Here is a 24,394-nt window from a genome sequence, read left to right as displayed (position 1 = left end):
GGCCCACACGTTCCGCGGGAAAGGCCGGTCTCCTCCTCTTGCATCATGTGTATGATTTCATTGTACAGACGCTGAGGAGCATCCAACCCCCAGATGAAGTCTATGTGCGCCCATTCGGGAATGTTCTTATGGTAGATGAGGTTGTTCAGTTCGGAGAGCAGTGTTTTCACATCTTCTGGATTTGAAAGCCAGTCCTGGCCTCCAGTCCACATTGCCGTAGGGACCGTCATGTCTCCAACTTTGTACCTTACAGGAGTTGGCTAGAAAAAGAAGAGTTGTTAGCTGCAGATCACATTTGGACTTCCAAACTCATAATGTACACCCCAAATAAACATTCTAAATATGTGTTGTGATTAAAAAACAAACAAACAAAAAAAGTAAGTACACAGGCATTGGAGCCAAGCAGAGCTGCATTTAGAGTTTCTGTTTCAGCACCTACTTGAAGGTAAGATTACTCAACCTCAGTTTCTTTATCTGTGAAATGGGGATATCTGAAATCACTTACTAGGTTAATGATAAAACATGTACATTGCCTAGCACTTTAAGCATTACTTTTTAAATTGTTTTTCTTAATAACAATAAATATTTTAAGCATAAATTGCCTTTAAAAGATAACTTCACAAATGTTTCATGAGGCCAGAGTTAGAGAAATTCTACAGAGAAAGTTGAGAGAATAGAACCTACTGAGGAGGACTCTGCTCTGGGGCTCACAGGTATTTTCTATGATTATAGAAAGCCCTTAAAGCAGGCCCAGCCCTAGCTGGGTTTAACTCTGTGAATAGAGTGTCAACCTCATGTGGCTCATGAGCCGCAACTTGCCGACCATGAAGATAAGATAATGGAAGTTTGTATAATACCTTTTGATCCCTTTCACCGTTTCCCACCCAACTCATCACCCTGTCTCTGACAAACACAGATAAATGGTCTTTGTAAGATACTATAAAAACAACCTCACTCCTGCCATTTTCATTGGTGATTTTGGGTTTCTTGTCAAAAAAGGATTCTTGTAGTGGTAGCCACCAGAGACCACACTCTTCCCTTCACTAAACCCACTCCGCCTTGCTCCTGCGAAGCCCAGGGCCCCCTTCATGGAAGCAGCTTCTCAAAGAAGTTCTTCTCCATTGTGAAGGCGGCAGGCCTTGTGGCCCTGCTGTGAACGTCCCCATTTTCAAATGGAGACAAACCCCGACTTGTTTTATTTTCCATGCCCACCTCTACAGCAAACTGCCGTTAGACCTTCCTGGTCATGCACTTATAAAGGGTGGTATTGGTTTTCTTACCTGATTGCCTTTCTCTAGATTTTTAGTCTCGCTCCCCCAGTCAAAAGCCCGGAGTTCCCCAGAATTTGCTGCCTAAAAGGGAACAAAAATGTACATGGCATTCAAATGGATCCTGGAAAAGAGTGGGAGGAGGGGTGGAAATGTGCTCCCAAGACTGCAATTGTGGGGGAAGCAGAGAGCAGAGACTGTTCAGTGTTAGGTTAATCTTTAGGGAAGTACAAAGGCAAGAGGAAGACCCTTTCGGGAGAAAACTTATGTACTGCAGACATACTTGGCCACCATGTTATACAACTCCAGGAGGTGCATCCCCAGAGATGCCTACGTGGTTGGTTTCTGTACAACTATGTAGGCTACAAAGGGCAAAGCTCTCCCTGGTGACTGTGACAAGCTGACTGAATTCTTTAGTTTTAATTATAAAATGTTCCTCTCCCATCTCTCTCTCTCTTTCTCTCTTTCCCTCTCTCTCTCTCTCTCTCTCTCTCTCTCTCTCTCTCTCTCTCTCTCTCACACACACACACACACACACACATATGCACACACACACAACTATAACAACTGTACAAGAACAATTTCACTAAACTCTAAGTTGCTACAAAACCATAAAGCAGATAGGGCCAATATTTATGATATATAGTTGCCATCACTACTCTTAAAACTCCCTGCTTGAGTTAAGACACCACCACCCCCCCCTTTTTTTTTTTTAACAAAGTGGTATTTTTAAAACATGAGAATCCAAGGTTAGTTATGTTCTAGCTCTGTCCTTATTCCATCCTTATTTCCACAATCATTCAGGGCCACTCCATAGTGTCATCTCCAATGAGCAATATTATTAGGTTCAGTGCTTCTTCATTGATGAAAGAATCATTCACATGCACGTTGTCCTTGAATCCATTCTGAATGTCTTATTTCAGCTCTGCCTTCTTTAGTTCATGTGACTGGTGATCAAGACTTGCCATCCTATGTTGCAGGTTAGTCTTTCCCTCCTGTGAGGCCTCTTTGGGTAATTAGTTTCTGCCTTACACTTTTGTTACTACTTGACCTGCTGCTGGAGGAGTCTCCAATTATCTTCTCCAGCCTCATTTTGAGGTTGCAAGAGACAGAGAAAGGTCTCAATCTGACATCACAGTTTTAAGGTCCACTAAAGACGTCCGTGGCTAATCCTTCCCTCCCATCTTCTGAAAAGTTTCAATGTTCTAGATTACATTTCATCTCATAACAAATATGAAATAACCCCTGGTTTATCAAAAGGACACTTTTCCCACAGATACTTACTTAGGGAAAACGACAAATTCAACATCATTCCTACCTGGCTCCAGTGCAGGATATTTTGCACAGACGTTCCAGCAGGAGAATGAGCGACGTACACATTTGCTCGGCTCTGTAACAAAGCAGGAGTGGTTTGTGGGACATGGAAAAACTAGTAAGACATGCACTTTGTCAAGATCAAATCTCCAGGTGTCAGACTAAGAAATGGGACCATCTTTAATTATCAGCACTTATCTATGAAACAGTAATATGCACATAAATAAACATGCCATTAAATGTATACCTGAGCACCTATATTTTTCATCTGAGGATGGCTTCTCAGTAGATACCTGAACTTATTTTTTTTTTTAATTTTACTACAGTAATTAAGAATAAAGACTCCAGGACAAGCCTATATTCAAATCCTAGCTCTGCCATTTAATTTTTAGGTGGATATGGGAATAATTTAATCCACTAAATCTCAGGATAGTAATTTTCATAGTGGGAAATTGATAATATCTGATTCAGAGGATTGTTAACCTGGCACAAAATAAATGTTTATTAAATGGTAGCTATTAATCGTATTCTTTTAAACGATGAATAAAAAGACTTCAGGAATTAAAGATGTGTTCTTCCAGCTGCCAGCTGGTAGCCCTCCACTGTGGGGCCTCCTTAAGGCGTTGTCCCAGGTGCAGAGAGCTGTATTGTCCAATGCATCACCCAGTATTGGTGTCATCTGCATTAAATGACTGGCTGATATGGGGGTATGAACACTCAGCTCTCTCACCCCACTTGGGAGAGCTCTGAAGGGTCATCTCATCTTCACAAATCCCTGTAGGATCACCAGAGGTTCCCATTAAGGGTATGTCACAGCTTCCCCCCCCCCCCTTCTTCCATCTACCCAATCCTGTTTCACTCCCTTTTCTAGGTGTTATCCCAAGCACATAACCCAAAATCATTTGACCCACTAATCTTCATCTCAGAGTATGCTTCCTGAGAACCCACACTATGTCACCTTCCAACTAGTAGCACTATCTAAGCCAAACTAAAACTCCCAGACATCTTAATTAAAGAACCAGAAGGAACCAAGTAGAAAAGAAGAGGTAGATACTACATGAAGATTCTCTTTTTTTACTTTTTCTTTTAATCTGCTAATTCGATGCATAAAGCCGCTTTCATATCACTTCTGTGAAGTTTATATCTAGCGATGTCCTTATGTTAAACCTTACCTCAACCCATGTTAAAGCATTTCCTACATATTATTGTATTTGGAGAACACTGAGTTACTAAGATTACATTTCCCTAAGTCTTTGCTGGCAATAGCTCATCTTCAAGGAGTGAGACTAATAACTTCTAGCTTTGCTTTGGGAAACTGAGAGTGTACTAGGTTCTCACTTACCATGTTCATGTTTTTTGTGTTAAAGCCTCCCAGAAGTAAAATGATGTTGCTACAAATCTGATCAATAATCATCTGACCACAAAGGTATATATAAAACTGGCGGAGGAATCTGGTCTGGTACAGGAATTCTTTCCGGCCAAACAATCCCTGTAAAAATAGGAAACAAAATACCCATCATTCCATCATAGTAAAAAGTAAGTATGTCTAATTGAAAAGGATAAATCTTACCTTATTGGGTGGGAAGGCTCTTCTATATAGACAAGAAATTTTCTGAGGAGCCACGTACCTTGATCATCATATCTGGCAGCAACAAAAATTTGGTCCCAGGGCTTCTCGCATGTTTAATAGTAGCTATGGGTGCTAAAGCAAAATAGAGTTTTATTTTCTGAGCCAGCTCTGGCATGGTGGAAAATGCAATAAAGCCTGCAAGAGAAGGAATATGTCAGAGTGGATACTGAATATCCTCGAACTCATAAAATGCATATTTACTTTTGGCAAGATATTTCAGTAATTATTTGTGATTGTGTCTTAACTTTCCCATGAAATTATAAGATTATTGAGGGGGAAATAATGACAGCAGGAAAAACGCCGTTGTGTTCCTTCTGACATCTAGCTTATTTGGTGTCCAGTAGTAGGTTCTCATTGAATTGGTGAATTTAATTATTGAGTATAATAATGTGGACTTAGTGAATTTATATATAATAATCTGGCCACTCAGTATATATCCTATATAATAAAAGGCTAATGTGCAAATCATTCCCTCGACCAGGAGTTCGACTAGCAGACAGGCCAGCCAACTGCCCATGTTCCCTCTCCTGGCCAGGCTGGCCAGATTCCACCCATGCACAAATTCATGCACTGTGCCTCAGTGTGTATATATATATATATATATATATATATATATACTGAGTGGCCAGATTATTATTTATTATGTGTTCAGAGATCATAATAATCTGACCACTCAGTATATATATGTATTTAGAGAGAGAGGGAGAGGTAACTATATGCTAGACACTTTACTTATGATTTTCATGGTTCTTACTTCATTTAATTCAAATCTCTACAGCAGCGGTTCTCAACCTTTCTAATGCCGTGACCCTTTAATACAGTTTCTCATGTTGCGGTGACCCCTAACGAAAATTATTTTTGTTGCTACTTCATAACTGTAATTTTGCTACTGTTAATGAATTGTAATGTAAAAATCTTCCTTCATTATAATCTAAGCCAACCACATTTTTCCCCCTGTTGACTTTGGTCTAATAAAGGGCCAGGATAGCCAGTCTCCACTCCCATCTTCCCAAGTAGTAGATATGTATCCTCTGGGGCCACAAGTTAAGGTTTCTCACAAATTCATCAAAAACGAAAGGACACAGCATGTAACTGCACACATTGTCATTAGAAGGGGTTGGGGGGGAGAGAAAGACTCAACTCCCTGCAGCAGTTCTGTGTATAGTATAATGACAATGCTTAGTGTCTATTGATTGCCTGTTATGTGCCAGGCACTGGAAAATATGTTTCATTCATTCAGTGCTTTTACTGAGTGCAACTATGGATTGGGATCTGCTCTCACAGCTGTTTTAGATGAAAGCTTTGCTTCACAGAGCTTATATCAATAACTTCTAACACTATTATCCTCATTTTATAGGTAAGAAAACTGAGGTCAGAGGGATTAAATAATTTACTCAGTGACATTTACCTAAGAGGTGGTAGAACCAACATTTGAATACATATTTATCTGACTCCTACTCTATCTACTCTACCTGAAGCCTCCCTCAATTTCATACCCATTTCCTGTCGCTCTTAGAGTTGCTGAAGAGAATAAGGCCAGATGCGTGAAGTGTGAGATGACTGATCCCAGGCATAGCTGTACACCTTAGGCTCACATTTCTTCGGAGTATACAAACCTGTTTTCCTTTGAACCTACCCATAGTGGTGCCCTGTGAATAGCCGACATAATAGATCTTTTCCTGGCCCGTTTTCTGCAAAATAAAGTTTATGACTGCAGGAAGGTCAAACCTAGCCATCTCATCATAACTACAAGAGGAAAAGACAAAGTTATATGAAAAGTTATCATCAGAAACAAACAAAAACAGTCCCAGAATTTATAAACACCCCCGAGTTGTCAGTCCCAAGAACTTGTTACAGTGTTTCTCACAACACTGTTTGGACTTGTTCCAAACCCGTGATGCCTGGGTGCCTCAGAAATCACAGGTTGTCAGCAAACTGCTATTTCCTACAGATGTCACAAACAATAATCATCTTCAGTGAATATTCATTGAGCACAAGACCTGCCTCCCTAAGAGAGGTGTCCTGTTGTTCTGTGAGGAGAACAGCAGATGGTCATGCAGATTCACTTATGTGAAAAGTATTAAAGATGCTTTGGGCCCTTCTCTGATGAAATAGGTAAAGAGCAGGATGAATGTCCATAGGAAATTTAAATAAAAATACTAAAAATATTGTGTAAGAGTGTAAGAAATGTGTTAGTTGAATTGATAGTCCCTAAGGCTTAATAGTTTCCTTATATCTTTAATGTTGTCTGATCTCATCTCCTCTTGAGGGTACTAGTCCTTGACGTAACTCACAGAAGAGTTAGTCCCAGGACACCCATCGATAAGGATATGGACATACACTTCCCTCATGCCAATCTCGATCACCTGACACAAGCCACCATTCTCACCCCATTCACCAGACCCAATCTTCTTAAGGAATGTAATTTCCCCCACTACTTTCCCCAAAGAATCACTAGTCAATCAAGACAATTGAGGGCTATCATGTTAGAATATTGATGAGCCAACTAAAATAAATTTTCCAAATACTGGAAGTTATAATTTTTTACCCAGTTCTTCCAAACACATCCATGTCCACCTCCTCTCTCAAGATTTTCATCTACCTGAAAGCCCAGAATTCATCTTGGTCTATGGAGAGGGTCGTGTGTTTCCGAGACCAGGTGTTTCCCCTGCTGTTCCCCAGCCACACGTCAAAACCAGCATCTGCCAGAATGAAGCCCAGGCTGTTGTTGGGCAGGTTTGAAATCCAGTTGCTAGCATCTCCAAGCAGGCCATGCTGCAGTAACACCACAGGCCTGGAACCTACAAAAAAAAAAAAAAAAAAAAAAGAGAGAGAGAGAGAGAAAGAGAGAGAGAGAGAGAGAGAGAGAGAGAGAGAGAGAGAGAGAGAGAGAGAGAGAGAGAGAGAGAGAGAGAAAGAGAATTTCAACTGTGGGAAATGTTCTCTATGCTTCTTATTATCCCCCTACTGTGCAAAGGCTTTCAAGTGAGACAAACCCGTGTTTAATTGTTGATTCAGCTGCTTGCTAGCTTGATTATCTTGGTCAGTTACTTAACCTTTACGTGTCTTGATTTCCTCACCAGAAAAGATGAATTTTTGTTATGATTAAGTGAAATTGTGCACACAGAGCAGATGGCACAATGTATGGCACAAAGAACCAACGCTCATCTCCCACTGTTGTTTTTAATCCTTACTCAAGGATATTTTCCCATTGATTTTTAGAGAGTGGAAGAGAGAGGGAAACACAGAGAGAAGTATTGATGTGAAGAACCACATTGATTGGTTGCCTCCTACATGAGGGAGGAGCCTGCAACCAGGTATGTGCCCTTGAATGGAATTGAATCTGGGATGCTTTGGTTCACAGGCCAATGTTTTTCCATTGTTGTTTTTGTATAGTTATTATTACTAGACTTGTCTGGGAATTTGAGAGGATACTGAAGTGCTCCAGAAGTTGGTATAATATAATGATTAAGATAATTATATATAATAATCATAACTATTATAAATTAATAAGAATAAAAAATTAGGTTGTTATGTATTTATATTGTGCATCATTATGTTACTATATTATACAATGTATAATATAACAAGTGTATAATTATATATAATTACATATGTACATATATTAATGTTATAATAAAATAATTATATAGCCCTAGCCGGTTTGGCTCAGTGGATAGAGTGTTGGCCTGTGGACTGAAAGATCACAGGTTCGATTCCAGTCAAGGGCATGTACCTTGGTTGTGGGCACATCCCCAGTAGGAGTGTGCAGGAGGCAGCTGATCAGTGTTTCTCTCTCATCGATGTTCCTCTATCCCTCTCCCTTCCTCTCTGTAAAAAATTAATAAAATATATTTTTAAAGTAATTATATAAATACTAGATATAATTATTGATATTATGACATTAATTATACACATGAATTACATAAATATATTCTATATCTTAATATATTAATATTGTACTGTATATAAATATATGTTATTTATAATTATTTATATTCTAATATTAATATATACAAATATATACATATTCTTTTTTAAAAAAATACATTTTATTGATTTTTTTTTACAAAGAGGAAGAGAGATAGAGAGTTAGAAACATCGATGAGAGAGAAATATAGACCAGCTGCTTCCTGCACACCCCCTACTGGAGATATGCCTGCAACCAAGGTACATGCCCTTGACCAGAATCAAACCTGGGACCTTTCAATCCGCAGGCCGACACTCTATCCAGTGAGTCAAACCAATTTTGACTATATATATTCTATATATGTAATGGTTTAATGGTTATGGGTGCTTCATGTCTAAAAAACTCACAAGCCAGCATGAAGGATCTCCCAATGTTTAAATATGGAAAAATTTGAGCATCAAAATAAATGATAGTAATAAATTATGTCTTATTATATAAATTGAGTATGCATGACTCATTATTGATATCAATGAAATTAATAAACAAAGAATTAGGGGAGAAGTAAAGGCTCTTATTTACAATATATTTCAATAAATATAGAAAGATTGTTGGCATTATCAAATCAATGGATTCTAAAATTAATGAATAAAGTTTGAAGAGATATAGGATATTTACATATCCTGAGAGTATCTTTTACACATTCACCTATCAGCTATAATTTAAATGAAAATTCATGACTCTAGGAATGTTCAAAACTCTTCAAAGAATGTCAAGGTCAAAAATACCAAAGAAAACCTGAGGAATTTTTTCAGCTTAGAAAGGAGACAAAAAGACAACTAACTGTAGTGGATGATACTGGATTGGGGGAGGGAAGAATAGAAATGACTTTGGCACAAATGACAAAATTTGAACATGGACTATGGATTAGATACTAATATCAATCAGTGTTAGTTTCCTAATTTTAATAAATGCATGAGTAAGGGAGATCAGGATATTTTTCTTACCCCCTCCAAATACGGTCACTTTGGAATAGGAATTATTTTGTGCTGAAGGTATTTGAGTTACTGAAATTCCTTGTCTGCCTAAAAACAGAGCCTCTCAAAAGAATTCAATTGTCATAAATTCCATGCCCTGAAGCAACTCTAATCTTCTCTTTTTAGGAAAGGAGAAATTAGTACTACAACCCTACAAACATTCTCACATGCTATCTTATTTGCCATCTATTTTCCCAAGGGCCATTTATCTTTCCAAAGAGTCAGTTGCTTTTCCCCAAGTGCTCTTTATCCCTCTTCCTTTTCCCCCTACTGTTAAGTATATAGACCTCAAAAATCTAACCACCCTTTTGAGTTACTCCCGAATGCTCCTGTATGTATGTGGAATACCCCTGCTAATAAACTTCCATTTGTTTTTCTCTTGTTCATCAGTCTTACATTAGGCTAATAGAACCTAAAATGAGTAGGAGAAAACGTTATTTTCCCCTCTCCAATATTAAGGAATATTTAGGGAGTAATAGGCATGATGTCTCAAATTTAATGTCAAAGATATTTGATAGAAAGGAAGTACATGGCGGCAAAACGTAGTTCACAATTGGTAAATCAGGGGGAAGGGTATAGGGTAATTCCTTGTACAGTTTTTGAAAACTTTCTGTAAATTTGAAATTATATTAAAATACAATGTATAAGAATATCAGTAGGCGATAAAGGATTAAGGCATTAGAATTCTAACACGTTAAATAAATTAAGATAAACATAACTTTTTACATTAGAAAGTTATACTGGAAGATAATCAAATGCTGCATCTTTCAAGGGCAAACATCATGCTCTCAATGGGCCTTAGAAGAATTAGATCAGATTGTGAATGTAGTATCTGCACCGTAGTACCTGTTTTAGAGGAAGATAGAGAAGCTTTGCTGCTGTTCTTATTAGTGGTATAATTTTTAAAGGCAGTTTTTCTCAGAGCATCTGTGTCCTAGTTAACATAACAATATGTTTACCTCACTGTATGAGGATTCATTGAGATATTCTGCATTAAGCAATCAGCATGCCACCTGACCTCAACAGATGGTAGATCCTGTTGTTATTGAACTGATTCTAAGGGCAGTCTCTCTATAGACAGAGGCCTTTTACAACAAACTATGAATTCCATTTTTGCCTCATTTTATTCCTCTGGGGAAAGAACATGAGGGCCTAGTACAGGGCCAGGAGAATGAAACTGAGTTATTTCAGGTTTTCCTTTTATGTCTGGTCATTGACTTCATCCTCTAGCCCTCAAGGAGGTGACCTCAATATGGTGAGATCAAACCAAAGAGGATCAATGCTGTCCTTTGAAATCTTTAGGACATTTCCCATGGTTGGGGCCAGGTTGGTCCTACCTGGCAGAAGTTTGTACTCTTAGTTCATCTAGTGAGAGAATTGACTTATAAATGATCTGCATCATTTCAAACATTCCCTGGAGTCATGAATTTTCATTTAAATTATAGCCAATAGGTGAATGTGTAAGAGCTACTCTTTAAAAAGCTGTCATTTTTTTTTAGGATGACCTGGCCCCAGCCTATTTTCTTTTTTGATGTACATATTTGAAGCGAACAATGAAAGAAGGTTTTTTAAAAGGCTTTTGTTAAAGCTTATGGACATCTTTCAGTTGTTTTCAGTATGAATTTCATTGGCCCTCTTTTTAAAGAGATGTTGAGAAATCTTGCTTTCCTTTAAGGCTGGGAGATTTCCTCTGTTTGGAGGCCAATGGAAGCTGCAGGAACAACACCAGCCACTAGAGGGGAGTATTCTGCAGCAACTGGACCAAAAAGGCTGACACATTGAATGCCAAGCTCTTCCTTGGGCCACGAGTGAGCAATGCAAATGAACAGGAGGCCAGAAACCAAGTTGCCATGAATAGGAGCTGCAGGTGTCTCCCCTGAGCTTAGGATCTGCCAGTCACCTGATGGCTTGGCACAACTGTGCCTTGTTTACCCTCAAGGATTTGTGAGGTTAGTGAAAAGTTATCTGTGTTTCCAGGTTATTCATTTATTTATATAAGATCAATTTATTCATTCCACAGATATATTTATTGGCACCTACAATGTGGTTAGCATTCTTTTAGGCACTGGTGATAGCCTTAAACAAAGTAGATAAAGTTTCTGCTTCCGATGAGTTTGTGTTCTGGTTGGGGGGAGATAGATAAATAAGCAAATATCTGCATATCAGGTGGTGTTAAGATCTATACAAAAATTTAAGCAGGATAAGGGGCTAGCCCTCAATAGGTGGCAAGGGATTGCTAGATTGACTAGGGTGGTCAGGTGACTAGGGTCTGAAAGAAGGGCCAGTGCAAAACTGTCGATATCTGATGAAATAGGAGAACTGTAAGTTCAAAGGCACTGAGGTGAGGACATGCTGGACATATATCAGGTGCAGCTGTGCAGCTGGTACTTTTTCTAAAAGCTGGTTTGCAAAAGGCTGCACAAGTGTAAATTAGAAAAAAACAGAACCCAAAGTTTCTTTACAACCAAAGGCCAGTAGAGTTGGCACGGCTTTTTCTGGTCCTAGTTAAGAACATGGGGTATAGTGTCCGACAGGTCTTTATTTGAGGGCAGGTTTTGTAACATAGTACTAGCAAGTACTAGCAGTGACTATCTGGGAAAATTACTTAACCCCTATGTGAGTGGCAATTTCTTAGAATGATTGTGAAAGCTACGTAAGACCAATGCAAACCAAGCACTTAGCATTTTACCTGGCATACAGAAAGAACACAATGAGAAGTTACATCAACTGAACTGATGACAGATAGTGTGGCTGCTGCCATACACATAGAGCTATAATATGAAGAAGAAAAGAGCCAAATAGAGATGAATGATGGGCACAATTTAATGAGCAATGAAGGTGAATTTTTAAAAGCCAGCAACTGCTGAAAATCCCTACGCAAAAAAAGGGACATGCACCAAAAATGTAAACTGTCCATAAAGTGCCCGATTCTTAAAAAGACCTCAGTGAAAATCTGGGCAACATCTTAGTTATTTAAAATGCTATTTGGCTGAGGAATATAGAGGGCTCAGGGGGCATTGATCTGATCTTTTCAAGAGAACATTAACGAATATTCTAGAATATCTATGTAGGAGGGCATTGGAAAATGTGTTAACTGCTAGAAGAAATCAAGATATAAACATTTCTTGAAGTGTTTTTTTTTTTTTAAGTAAACACTATGTTTATTTGGGATAATCAGAGATGGGGTGGTGGTGATGGAGATTTTGGGGAAACTAAAATCATATTTTGGCCTGAACAATGGGCCCAGTCGGTACCAATAACCTGGACCACCTTTTACACAATCATATTACAAGGAAATCGTTACTGTAGGGAACACTGCCATGCTGGGGTGACACAGGGTAAACCATACCTGTCTTCTTAGGTTCCACTAGCCCTTGAGGAATTCTGTTAACAGAGAGGATATACCCATCTTCTGTTGTGACTTCATACTCCGCACAGGGATAGCCTTTATGTTGGATGATTTCACTCTATGGAAAAAGCACAATTTCTTTTGAGTTCACTTCTGTAAGGCTACATTCTCAATTACCCCAGGGTAAAAAATTGATTACTTAATGCTGGAAGGCATAAACATAAAACTCCTTTACTTTAGCTAAGGTTATTTCTTATAGATTTAAGAAATCTATAAGATGTTATCTCAGAAACATTGGCCAGTGCTCTGCAGTTCTTTCTAGACCAGAACACTGATTCCAAAACCTGGGTGTGATTCAGAATCACCTGGTGCACTTAACATGCAGGTTCCCGGGGTTTGGCTTTGGGTGAGGGATCAGGTAATTCTAATGCAGTCAGCGAGGCACCTGTCTTATGAGAACACCTGGGCCATGAATTTCCTCACTTTCTTTTCATGTTTAAATCCACAGACTGGGGAAAGAAAATGGTTTTAATCTGAAATCTGAAAGATAAATAGGAGATCCTTGAAAGGGTGGGAGTGATGTTTAATTATTGTACTTGCCAATGCTCATTTAGTATCTACTATATATGCCAGGTAACGCAGTTAGTGTTAATATGTACATGATCTTTTTACATTTCTTGCAATAATTCTGTGGAGTAGAAATCATTGGTATATCTAATATGAATAGTCACATATGAATAAACTGAAGCATAGGGACAGGTTAAATAAAGTTCTTAAAATCATATAGCTAGTTTGCGCTTTAGTGTTAGGGTCAGGATTAAAACTCACGCAATGGGACTGTAGAGTCTTTCTCTTAACTATAATGCCTGTTTGCCTTATATACTACAGTGGACATTTGGTATCTGACATTCTCCTTTTTTATTCCTTTTAAAGCAGCAGCTCTTAGAAATAACTCCCTACTTCTATGGGTGATGACAATGGGGAAGAGCAGTGTGAATACTTCAGATCTTTGCAGCTTCATATTTAGAAAAACTTTCCTAAATTGCCTAGGCTAGGCAATGTTTTCTTTTTTGATTTCACTATTCTTGTAATGAGTAATGGAGTATCTCCCTTCCCTACTTGGATTGTAAGCTTCATGAAGTAAGGGCTTTGATATTCTTAGATCTCTCTGTAATCTCAGTGGATAGCACAGTATCAAGGGACTAATGGGTGTTTAGTTAACACTTAGAAAATACATAAATAAAGTCAAGTTTATAGCAAAATATAGGATAGATCATAGGCATATAAATCAGTCTAGAGTCAAACCCATTCAGACTCTGAACCACATTAATCTATTTCATTTACTTTATACGGCAATCATTTGAATTTCCTATTTTACTTTGCTTCTCTATCCATAACTGCTCAATGCCAGAGCATTAGTCTTAGGGCTCCTGAAGCTCCAACAGTGTGCAGGGGCTGTGCCCACACAGCGGGTGAGCCTCAGGGAGATCACCCTGCCAATAGCTAAAGAGATTCCTCCCACCCAATAACCCAGAGGAATTTTTGTGGGACCTTCTCAGGGCCAGAAGATGGCTCCTAAGGACCTATACCATTTTGCTAACTCTCTGGGCAAATCACCAAAAGACAGTCAATTTTTGGAATGATCAAAAGAAACCTGATATTTGGCATCCTGTAGATTCAAAAGATTTCTATGACCTGTCAGAGTTATAGAATCCATTCAAAGGAGGCTTCTGTAAAAAGGGTTTTAAATCTGTATTTAATCATGTTAAATCTATAAGAAGTTTATGGATTGTGAATACTACACACAATCATCTCACTCACCCACAGGTAGCCTCTACTGCTCACGCAGGAGGGTTTATTGCATACTGCTTACAATTATGTGTTTGGGCAGGCCTGCTTAAAATTATAGCTCTGCTGCCTACTGATAATGTGGCCTAATTTAAGTTGCTTAACTTCCTCAATCTCAGTTCCTTGATTTGAAAAATAAGGATGTTCATATCTACTGGAAGGGCAGTGAAGATTAAGTGAAATTAGCATTTCTGCAGGTTTTATTACAATAACTTCTATGCGCTAAGTGTTACCATATGGCCGACAATGTTAAGAATTTGAAAGTAGGCCAAAAAAAAAAAGATCTGGGATACCACATCATTCATGAATTTTACTCACAGGAGGCCTTCTCTAGCAATCATTAGGGTTCGTTTATTTATTGTATGTCAACAGGATAACAAGAATATATTAGAATGGTGAAGGGTGCCACTAGAAGTGGGTGCCCTAATAGTGAGAAGTGAGGGATAATACTTTTATAATACAGTATTATAGTTGCCAATGCTCATTTAGTACTAATGAAGGTAGAAAAAGAATGTAAAACACAGACAAAATGAAAATAATGGAGGGTCCAAGCTTGGCCTAAGATACTGCAACGATTTCTCTGCTCATTCAAGAGAAAGTCAAATTGTATTTCAAGTACAAAAGGACTAAGTCACCCACCCAAGTTTATTGAATTTGTTTGATGAGAACCCAGTCTACTCACACCCAGTTTAGCACTTTACAGTACAATATGCTAATTTATGATTACTCTGCTAGCAAAAATTATCACCACATATAACTATAGCACACAATGCAGATAATACACAGATGTAAACAGTAACATGTAAGGCACCCATTCCCCCTAAAACATTATGGAAAATCCAAACTTACAATGTTCATGAACGCTTCGGGGTCCACATCTTTAGTCGGCATACGTACTGAATTCACACTTCTTTGGAAGAAATACACCACCAGCAACAGAAGCCATATCTCAGTTCTGAGTGAGACAACCATTCTCTTGACAAGATTTTTGACATGGTCCAACATCTGCCTTTATGCTTTCCTGGCAATAAACAACTAATTCTAAAGTCAGAAGGATCTGTAGGTTTAAAAGCACATATTTTCCAGCTGTAATTCCTTCCCAAAATTCTGGAGCAAATTAAATAAGCTCAGTTGATAGGAATGAAAGAACACAAAGCCGGAATGGAAACATTGTCCAGGATGTCCCAATACCATCTGGCTCCTCCCACTCCCTCACACAAGTTGCAGTCACCAATCCCTTAATTTGAAGGCGTGTAGAACTTTCTTTGATGCAACCTGGAGTTATGTGCATAGGATACAGCCCATAAAATCTCTATTCTTCACCTTCAGATAGTAAGGACCATAGAGAGCATCTTTTTCTTTTCTTTTTTTTTCTTTTTTTTAGCTTTTCTTTCTTCAATAGGTGGAAAGATATAGTCTACAGAAAATATGATAAATTCCTATAATCACATTCTAAGGCTTAAATAATTACTATCCTTTGATTGAAGATCAATGTAATAATACATATTTTTATTTAATATATCAAAAAATTTTAGGACATTTTCTATTTTTAATGATAGGTGAGAACATTGATTGGAAGAAAACAAATCTTACATGTTAAGGCCATTTCTATCTAGCTCAACTAAATAGACATGTACAAAATTTTTATTTTAAGTTGCAATCACAAGTTAATTGCTGAGAGATTAGTTTGAAACTCTCAGCAATAACTAAAATGAGTTGCAACCTAGTCATTTTCTCTGTGTGGCAATGTGATCGATTCCTTAGACTACTAATATTTAAGCAGGCCAGGAGAATAGAATGTGTTAAAATTTAAGAAAACTATCATTTAAAGTAAAATATTTCATTACTTTCACAACTCTTTGGGATGGAGCTAATCACAGTCACACTAACTTGTAGACTTTCAGAATGTGGTTGGTGAAGGAGCCAAAGCTGGAACAGGAATGATGAGTCTATGAGAAAGTATCTGCCCACAGTCTCAGCCTCACCCACTCTGGGCTGGCTGAACCTGTATGAGGTAAGCCTGTGGATCTCATCTGGAATAATTTTAACATCACCACCTTGTTGATCTGATGCATGCTAGGAGTGAGCTGACCTAATTAGAGGAGCAGAGGGAGCATTTTTCTAACATCCAAGAGACCCATGTAATAGTACCCACTGAGCACACTCTGAAGTTCTGTATCCAACATGCAATTGTAGCAAAGAGCTTTTGTGCCTATTGCTGACATTTTAAGATTTTAAAATGTTACATAGCCAGGAGGAAAGAAAATCTCAGTTGGCTCTTGAGTTTTTTAGAAATATGAAGATATGTTAAATGACTTGCCCATCACTACTTTACTAGATAGTGGTAAGGCCAGAAATAAAATTCAGGCATTTTAATCAACGTTTATTATTATTACCACATGGGAAAAAGATAATGTATCAATATCCTCTGCCCCATGCAAGGACAAAACCCCACATACTATCAAAAGCAATTACATAAATCTCTGTGAATTGTCTCTTTAAAAGTTTTCTCCTGGATTTAAATTTTAAAATAATTTTTGACATCCAAATTAAACCTAAACTACAGAACAACCATCATTCAGAACCACCTGAAATCTAGCTGAATGAAAATCCTATAACTAAAGATTTAAATAAGAAGGCACATTGAGACTTGTAGGAGGGGTAGAAGCAAGGAATGGGCTGATTCTATACCCACATATGGCAGATAAAAATTAGGAGGGATAGCTCACCGGCAGAGGTCACCCTTGAGGAATGAGGGATCCCAGCTCCACACTAGATCTCTTCAGCCCAGGATTCTAGAGCCAGGAAAAGAAGTCCCCAAAGCTTATGGCTGTAAAAACCAGCTGGGAATGAGACTGAAGGAGACAGAAGGCCCCTGGAGTCCCAGGCAGTTCCTATTAAAGGACCAAGGCATAGACTTACTCAGAATCCCTCCCTCTGAGCTCCAGGGCTGGGGAAGAGACTCGAAAGGGACATATGGGGAGCAACTGAATTGTCTGGGATCAAGGTGAAAGCTGGGGTCAGCTTCCTGCCAGAAAAAAGTGCTGGCAGAGGCCACTGTTCCTTTTCTGAGACACACCCACAGAGCCAACAGATGAATACCACATTTAAGTTTCCATCAATCTGGTTCACACTGTTTGCCCAGCCCTGGGGATTCCCTGAGACCTTTTCCCACCCAACTTGTAGGCTCAAGCAAACTGTTTGCAATGGTTTTACCATATGAATGGTCTCTCTTGCCTCATGCTTTGGACTTTCCTAAAATCTCCCAAACAAGTAGTTTCTGGCCTCGGTGTCCTCCCTACCTCTTGCAAAGTGGACCAGGCCTGACATTAACCGAAGTTGGCCTTGATTTGCCTTTCCTGGGAATCTCCCAGCCCAGCAAAAGTAGCAGCCATCTGCATATCACTCTGTAGCTTGTACCAGATGGCCCCAGAGAGAGAAGAGGCAGGGGCTGACCTTACACCTCCCAGAGAGCCCCAGTGTCAGTCCACCCAATGGATAGCTTCAGATGATACCAGATTACAACCCTACCATCTCCATGAGTGACACACGCAAGGCAGACTCGGCAAGCACCAAAGCCCCACTGAAGTGAATCCTGATCTGTATGGTTAGCTTCTGCACAGCAGTTCCTCTGCTGTCATTGCAGCAGGTCCTGAGAGTCAATCTCTCTCAGTGCTGCAAAAAGCAATCAAGGCTCAACTACAACAGGACAGTGCATATAGCCCACAGAGGAGTGAACCTGGAGTGCTGTGCTTATGTGAATGGGAAGGCTGTGCCATGGACCCTACAGGACATCTACTACCTGAGGTCACTCTATCAGGACCAAGAGATGTAGCAGCTCTAACTAATACACAGAAACAAAGAGAAGCAGCCAAAATGCAGAGACAAAGAAAAGGAACCTAAATGAAAGAATAGGAGAAATCTCCAGAAAAAAATAACTAAATGAAATGAAGGCACTAACTGAAATGAAGGGTATTGACAGTAAAGTGAAGCGGAAAATCAAGTCAGCAATTGGGAATATAAGCAAGCAAAAACACCCATTAGAACAGAAAAATGAAAAATGATTCCTCCCCAAAATGAAGACAGTATAGGAAGCCTTTAGGACAACTTCAAGTGTTTCAATATTGGCATCATAGAGATGCCGGATGAAAGGAGAAGAAAGAAAGCAAAAACATATTTGAAAAATAATGACAGAAAACTTTCCTAATGTGGTGAAGGAAATAGACATAAAAACCCAGGAGGTTCTGAGAGTCCAAAACAAAATGAACCCAAAGAGGCCCACATCAGGACTCATCATAATTAAAGTCCCAAAGGTTTAAAACAAAGAGAGAAATCTTAAAAGCAGCAAGAGAAAAGCAGTTATCTACGAGGGAGTTCCCATCAGACTGTCAGCTGATTTCTCAACAGAAACTTTGCAGGCCAGAAGGGAGTGGCAAGAAATATTCTAAGTGATGAAAAGCAAGAACCTACAACCAAAAGTGTCATTTAGAATCAAAGGACAGATGAAGAGCTTCCCAGACACAAAAAGAAAAGCTAAAGGAGTTATATGAACCAGTATTACATGAAATGTTAAAGACTTTCTTGAAGAAGAAGAAGAAGAAGAAGAAGACGACATATGAGCAATAACATGGCAATAAATATATATCTATCAATAATTGAAACTAAAAAACAAAATAAATGAACAGGTAGAACAAAATAGACTCAGATACAGAGAACATTTTGACAGTTGCCAGATGGGATTGGAGAGATGGGTGAAAAGCTAATTTTTCTTCAGAAATTTTTCTTCTTTTCCTCTTTTCTTCTTTTCTTTTCTTTTTTTCTTTTTACTTTTCTAATAATCCTCACTTGAGGACATTTTTTCCATTGATTTTTAGAGAGAGTGGAAGAGAGAGGGAAAGACAGGAAGAAATATCAATGTGAGAGAAACACATTGATTGGCTGCCTCCTGCATATGCCTTTACCAGGGCCTGGTCATCATAAAGAAATGTTAAATTTGTTGTGGAGTTAAGGCTCTTGAAATTTTTACATTTGGTTTCTAATTTGTTTAGATAGATTTCTTTACCCCAGTTTATAAAAATATATCCTTTATTTTCTTAAATTTTCCATTTAGAACTCCAGACCATTTAAAATTTATTTTTTGGCATGAGTAGATATTGCATCTGGGTTATTTTTTCTAAGCGGTTATTTAGTTTTGCCAGTATCACTTATTATATAGTCTTTTCTGATTCTATTGCTATGAATGCTATCTTTCCTCTTGCATCTTATGTTACAAAATTCTGAAGCCCATGAGAGCTTAAATGATTTTTCTTGAGCGTGCTTTTCCCAGGGAACTTCTGGCATTTTTGATTGTCACCACTAAGGAGCGCTACTGAACTTTAGTGGCAGAAGCCAGGGATGCTGCTAAACATCCTACATACAATACATAGTACAGACTCCCTCCAAAAGAATTTACTGGCTCAAAATATCAATAATGCTGAAGTTGAGAAATCTTGGCCTAGAGTCATCACAGTATATGAATATATGTCTGAAAAACAAATGCTCCTTAGAAAAGGTATATGAACCATGTTTGTTTTTTTTTAAAGTCAGTATTGGAAATTATTGAGTTTTTGTTAACTGTTGATAAATGCTTCAAAATACTGTAAAACTGGAAACATATATTTCGTATATTAGCTTGCCATCATTGATTTAGTAGCTGTCTGTTTTCCAGGTGAGAAAAATGTGACTCGTCATTTTGATCAGATGCCCCCTGTTCTCCACAAATGCAATCTTTTATTCTCATCAGCTGCAGAACACATTCATCCACTGGACAGCAAATGCATAGCCTAACTGTATATTTTCTTGTCATAGCACTGACTTTAATAAGAACAAGTAGTGATGAAGGTTTCCACCTTGACTTTACCTCTCATATTTACGAAAAATAGACTGAGAATCATCTGACTGGTGATGCTGATTTCAGTTCACAGCCTGAACATCTGAGGCAGAGTCTCCAGGTTTGGGGCCCAGGACTTTGTATTGTATTTTTATCAGGTGAACCACATGGATCTAAGGAAGAGCGGGCGTTGGGGGCTGCTGTGTGCTGCTCTTAGACATCCTGCCTGCAGGGAGAGAAGCTCTAATCCCTGCGAAGCAAATTGCTCCATCTGTTTCCTCAGAGAGGAATTTGGTCCCAGACAGTGAAATAAAACTGTTTTTTGTTTGTTTGTTTGTTTGTTTGTTTTGTTATTTAGTTTCCCCTTTACCCACCAGCATAAAAAATGTAGTAAAATGATGATTTATAATAACGACAACCTCTATGAGGCTTTAAAATTGTGTAAGGAGAAACTACGGATTGAAGAGACAAACATGACTCATTTCTAATTGCTAATGATGGTTTCTGTCAGCTCAGTTTTCTTTCATCTCAAAGTGGACTTAAACATGCGCTTTGTTTTATTAAGTTTCATAAAAACTGGCTACATTTAACAAACAAATACAGCAAAGCCTAGAGAATAAGATCACATGGATTTGGTCTGATTGATGCCAAATGTCATGAATGCTCCTCATGGAGGCATTTTGCAAATACTCTGATAAGTAGAATGTTCCATGGTTTATTGAGTTGTTTAGCATCCAGGTCACTCAATCCAGAGATAACAGAGGCATGAGAACAGCAGTAAAGGGCCTGAACTTCCATAATTGCTTCAATGGCAGCAAAAAAATTTTCCTAAGTACCCTTCATAGTTTAGAAAGCAAAATGGTTATTTTGGAGTCGTTCTATCTTGGCACTCCCAGTGTTTCAGCTTTCCATAGCTTCATTATAGTTATCATCAAAATAGTTTCACAAATGATGTGCCAAAAAAGAAATAAAATTTGAAGTGAATTGATAAAATAAAATATTTGCAAATCACAAAGGAAGATATTTGTGATGAAAGAATTAGCGCCCCCCCCCCCCAAAAAAAAAAATCAAAGAGCTAGTTAGACATAGTTCCTACTGGAGTGCATTTTGATAAAAGAAAGGGAGGAGCAGAAATCAGAGTGTCTGTCTCTGAGGCCCCTCTTGACCTTAGGGAATTAGTGACATCGGTAAGCAGTCCATCTGTCTTCTGGGTGTGAAACATGGCTGGAAATGGGATGGTGGCTAAAGGAAGGGTTTGTTTCCATGTGCACATTACCCAAAAAGGGAGATTAGAACAGCAAAGTTGCCTCTGTCTCCAAATAGCCTTGGATTGAGTATTGACTCTCAACTTCTTCTGAAGCCTAACTGGTTCATGGTTTCTGGAGCGAGGGGTCTGGGCTAGTGATTGCAGGCTTAGGGCAATTTGAGAAATAGCATTAGGAAAAGGAGAGTCTTAGCATTTTTTTCAACCTGTTGTAAACGAGCAGAATAAGTAATATAAATATTAAACTTAAAGTGGTCTTAGATTTAAGTGTAATTTTTTTTTGTTACCCGACTGTCTGAAATGTCTATAATCTTGCTCCGGATGCAGCAGGGCAAGGCCTCAAACTGTTCCAAAATGTTCTCACAAGCTCGATAGAAATGCATTAGGGTCACCCCAGACCCACGCATGCTGAAGGCTTGCAGTGAGTATAAATTTATGCAGATAAATAAACTTATAGCAATCAGAAGTAGGATTAATTTATCCAGGAAGGTAGATAAGTAATTTAGGAGCTAATTAAGTCAGTTCCTTTGTTCCCAAACATCTTTCTTTCCCTAATTATGAAAGTATTTTTTCTTTGTTTTGCATTAGGCCTGAAGCTCCAGTAATAAAAAATAAGAAATTGGTTAATGAAGTATGCAAGTGCCATTGAAAGAGCACCAGAGTGAGAGTCAGGGCCTGGGGTCCTTTGGTAGCAACTTGTATGACTTGTTGCTAAAGGATGGTCAACTTTCCCATCCAGGCTTTGGCATTTCTCAAATTCAGTTGGAACTAGATGGATAGTTTTCAAACAGTATTCTGTGGAAACCTGGTTTATTCAGAAGGAATTTAAGGCTCCTGCCAATGTATGGATTAAATTTTGTTTTCAAATGAAATTTCGCCTATTTAACTAACTTTGCTTCACATGTAATCTCAAATGTATGTTATATGTCAAATTTCACATCAGTGACTATATCCATTAACTTGTGCTAGAACCTTAGAGTAAAACTTCCTTTGCTACCTTGTATAATTGAACAGAACTGAAATTGTTCAAAAAAATTATGACTTCAACTGATTTTCTGTGTAGATTTTATCATATCATAGAGACAAAAATATATAGAGAGAACAACTGTGTAAGCCAAGACTGATACAAACAGAGTACTGTGGCTTATAATCATTTGTAAGTCTGGGAATCACCAAAGTATCTTTACAATGGACGAAGGTTATAAATTTGGATGTTATATGATATATACATACTAGGTATCTACTACTGATTTATCTTATCTTTTTGTAGCCTTATGCAATTTATTTTGGAAAATATTTTTTTTTTTTTGCTTCTAAAAATGCTTTTAAATCACTAGGCAAGATGGTTTCTAATATCTCTCTCTCTCTCTGACATTATATCTAGGTCTCCTTAAAACATTAGAAAATATCTACTTAAGTTGTTACCCTTTAAGATTTTGAATTTGATGAACATAATAGAGACATGGCTGGAGTTTACTTTAGCTCTGGAGCTCTTCAGGGGAGAGTCAGGCTTGAGTGGATTCAATTTAGGGTTTAGGGTCAGAGAGCAGCAAAAAGCACCAAAAGTGCTTATGAAGGGAGAGGGGAGCTAAACCATGGGAGGGGGTCACCAAAGACATAAAAGGGATGAGACTAGAATTTCCCTGGCTAGTAGGGTGCAGAAGTGCATGGTTTTTCAACTCTGATTTGGGAAGTGATCAAATTTATCAGAAGATAGCATATTGAGGCTAATAAAGACCTGGCAGGTAAGCTGGTTTATTTTACAGATAAAACAGACAAAATACGAATTAAAAAAGACCTATGCAGCCTTATGTTCACCATAACATTATTTATAATGGCCAAAATACGGAAGCAACCTGTGTCCATTGATTGATGAGTGGGTGAAAAAGCTGTGGTATGTATTCAATGGAATAATACTTAGTCATAAAAAATGAAATCTTGCCATTTACAACATGGATGAACCTACAGGGTATAATGCTGAGTGAAATAAGTCAGACAGAGAAAGACAAATAACATATGATTTCACTTACATGTGAACCTAAAAAAGAAAATAAATGAACAAGCAAAAGAGAAGCAAATTATAAGTATAAAGAATAATTTTATGGTTGTTAGATGGGAGGAGGTTGGGGATGGGTGAAAAAGGGGAATGATTGAGAATCACAAATTGGCAGTCACAGAATAGTCATGGGGATATAAAGTACAACATAGGGAATACAGTCAATAATATTCTAATAACTATGTATGGTGTCAGATGGGGACTATACTTATCTGGGTGATCATTTCGTAAGTTATATAAATGTCTAATGACTATGTTGTACACCTGAAACTAATATAAACTGGCCTGTCAATGGTAATAAAAAGAAAAAACAGACCCAGAAGAAAGAAACAACTTGCCCAAATGTTTCAGGTCAGTTTCAGGGTGATGAGGACTAAGGCAAACAGGGTCAGTGAGGAATGAAAAGAAAGTGTAGACTCAAGAGGGAGGCCCTTCTATCACCTCATTAGTTTTCAGGGGACAGCTTAGCAATAACCACTGACCCCCTTTACCAGGTGTCCCGGTTAATGCAGATTTTTTTCAATAGATGGAGTGACACATATGTTGATATGTATGCGATTTGATATGTATGCTATTTTGTTGTATTGCTCCCTCAAATTACCACTTGTTCCTATTGATGGCATACACACTTTCTGAGTACACTTCAAAACTCTCTGATGAAAAATTTGGCAATATGAATAAAAAATAAATATAAATTTAGAAACTTATTTCTAGGAGCCATCCGTGGTGAACAAAAGGACTCGAGTGAAAAATTGGAAATGACAGAAACAGCCATGTGAAGTGGTTTGATAAATTCTAGTTCATTCTTACAACAGAGCACTATTCTCTCATTATAAATATATAATATTCACT

The 24,394-nt window shown here is 38.2% G+C and overlaps 1 protein-coding gene and 1 non-coding gene across 2 annotated transcripts; both read right to left on the bottom strand.

Moving 5' to 3' along the window:
* Positions 1-11: 11 nt before the first annotated feature.
* LIPM (lipase family member M) lies at positions 12-15,556 on the bottom strand (the record flags this gene model as incomplete). Its single annotated transcript, XM_036437994.2, is given in 10 exon segments — positions 12-260; positions 1,281-1,352; positions 2,587-2,658; positions 3,925-4,071; positions 4,211-4,347; positions 5,849-5,958; positions 6,815-7,013; positions 12,506-12,623; positions 15,203-15,321; positions 15,324-15,556. Coding segments are annotated over 10 exon segments (1,248 nt in total), but the record flags the coding sequence as incomplete, so codon positions are not given.
* Positions 15,557-21,775: 6,219 nt separating this feature from the next.
* LOC118719663 lies at positions 21,776-21,908 on the bottom strand. Its single transcript, XR_004988224.1, has one exon. It is a non-coding gene; the product is annotated as a small nucleolar RNA SNORA9 (small nucleolar RNA).
* Between the last annotated feature and the right edge of the window lie 2,486 nt (positions 21,909-24,394).

This window comes from Pipistrellus kuhlii, unplaced genomic scaffold, assembly GCF_014108245.1.
Source record: "Pipistrellus kuhlii isolate mPipKuh1 unplaced genomic scaffold, mPipKuh1.p scaffold_m20_p_15, whole genome shotgun sequence".
NCBI lineage: Eukaryota > Metazoa > Chordata > Mammalia > Chiroptera > Vespertilionidae > Pipistrellus > Pipistrellus kuhlii.
This window is presented reverse-complemented; position numbering and strand designations above follow the sequence as displayed.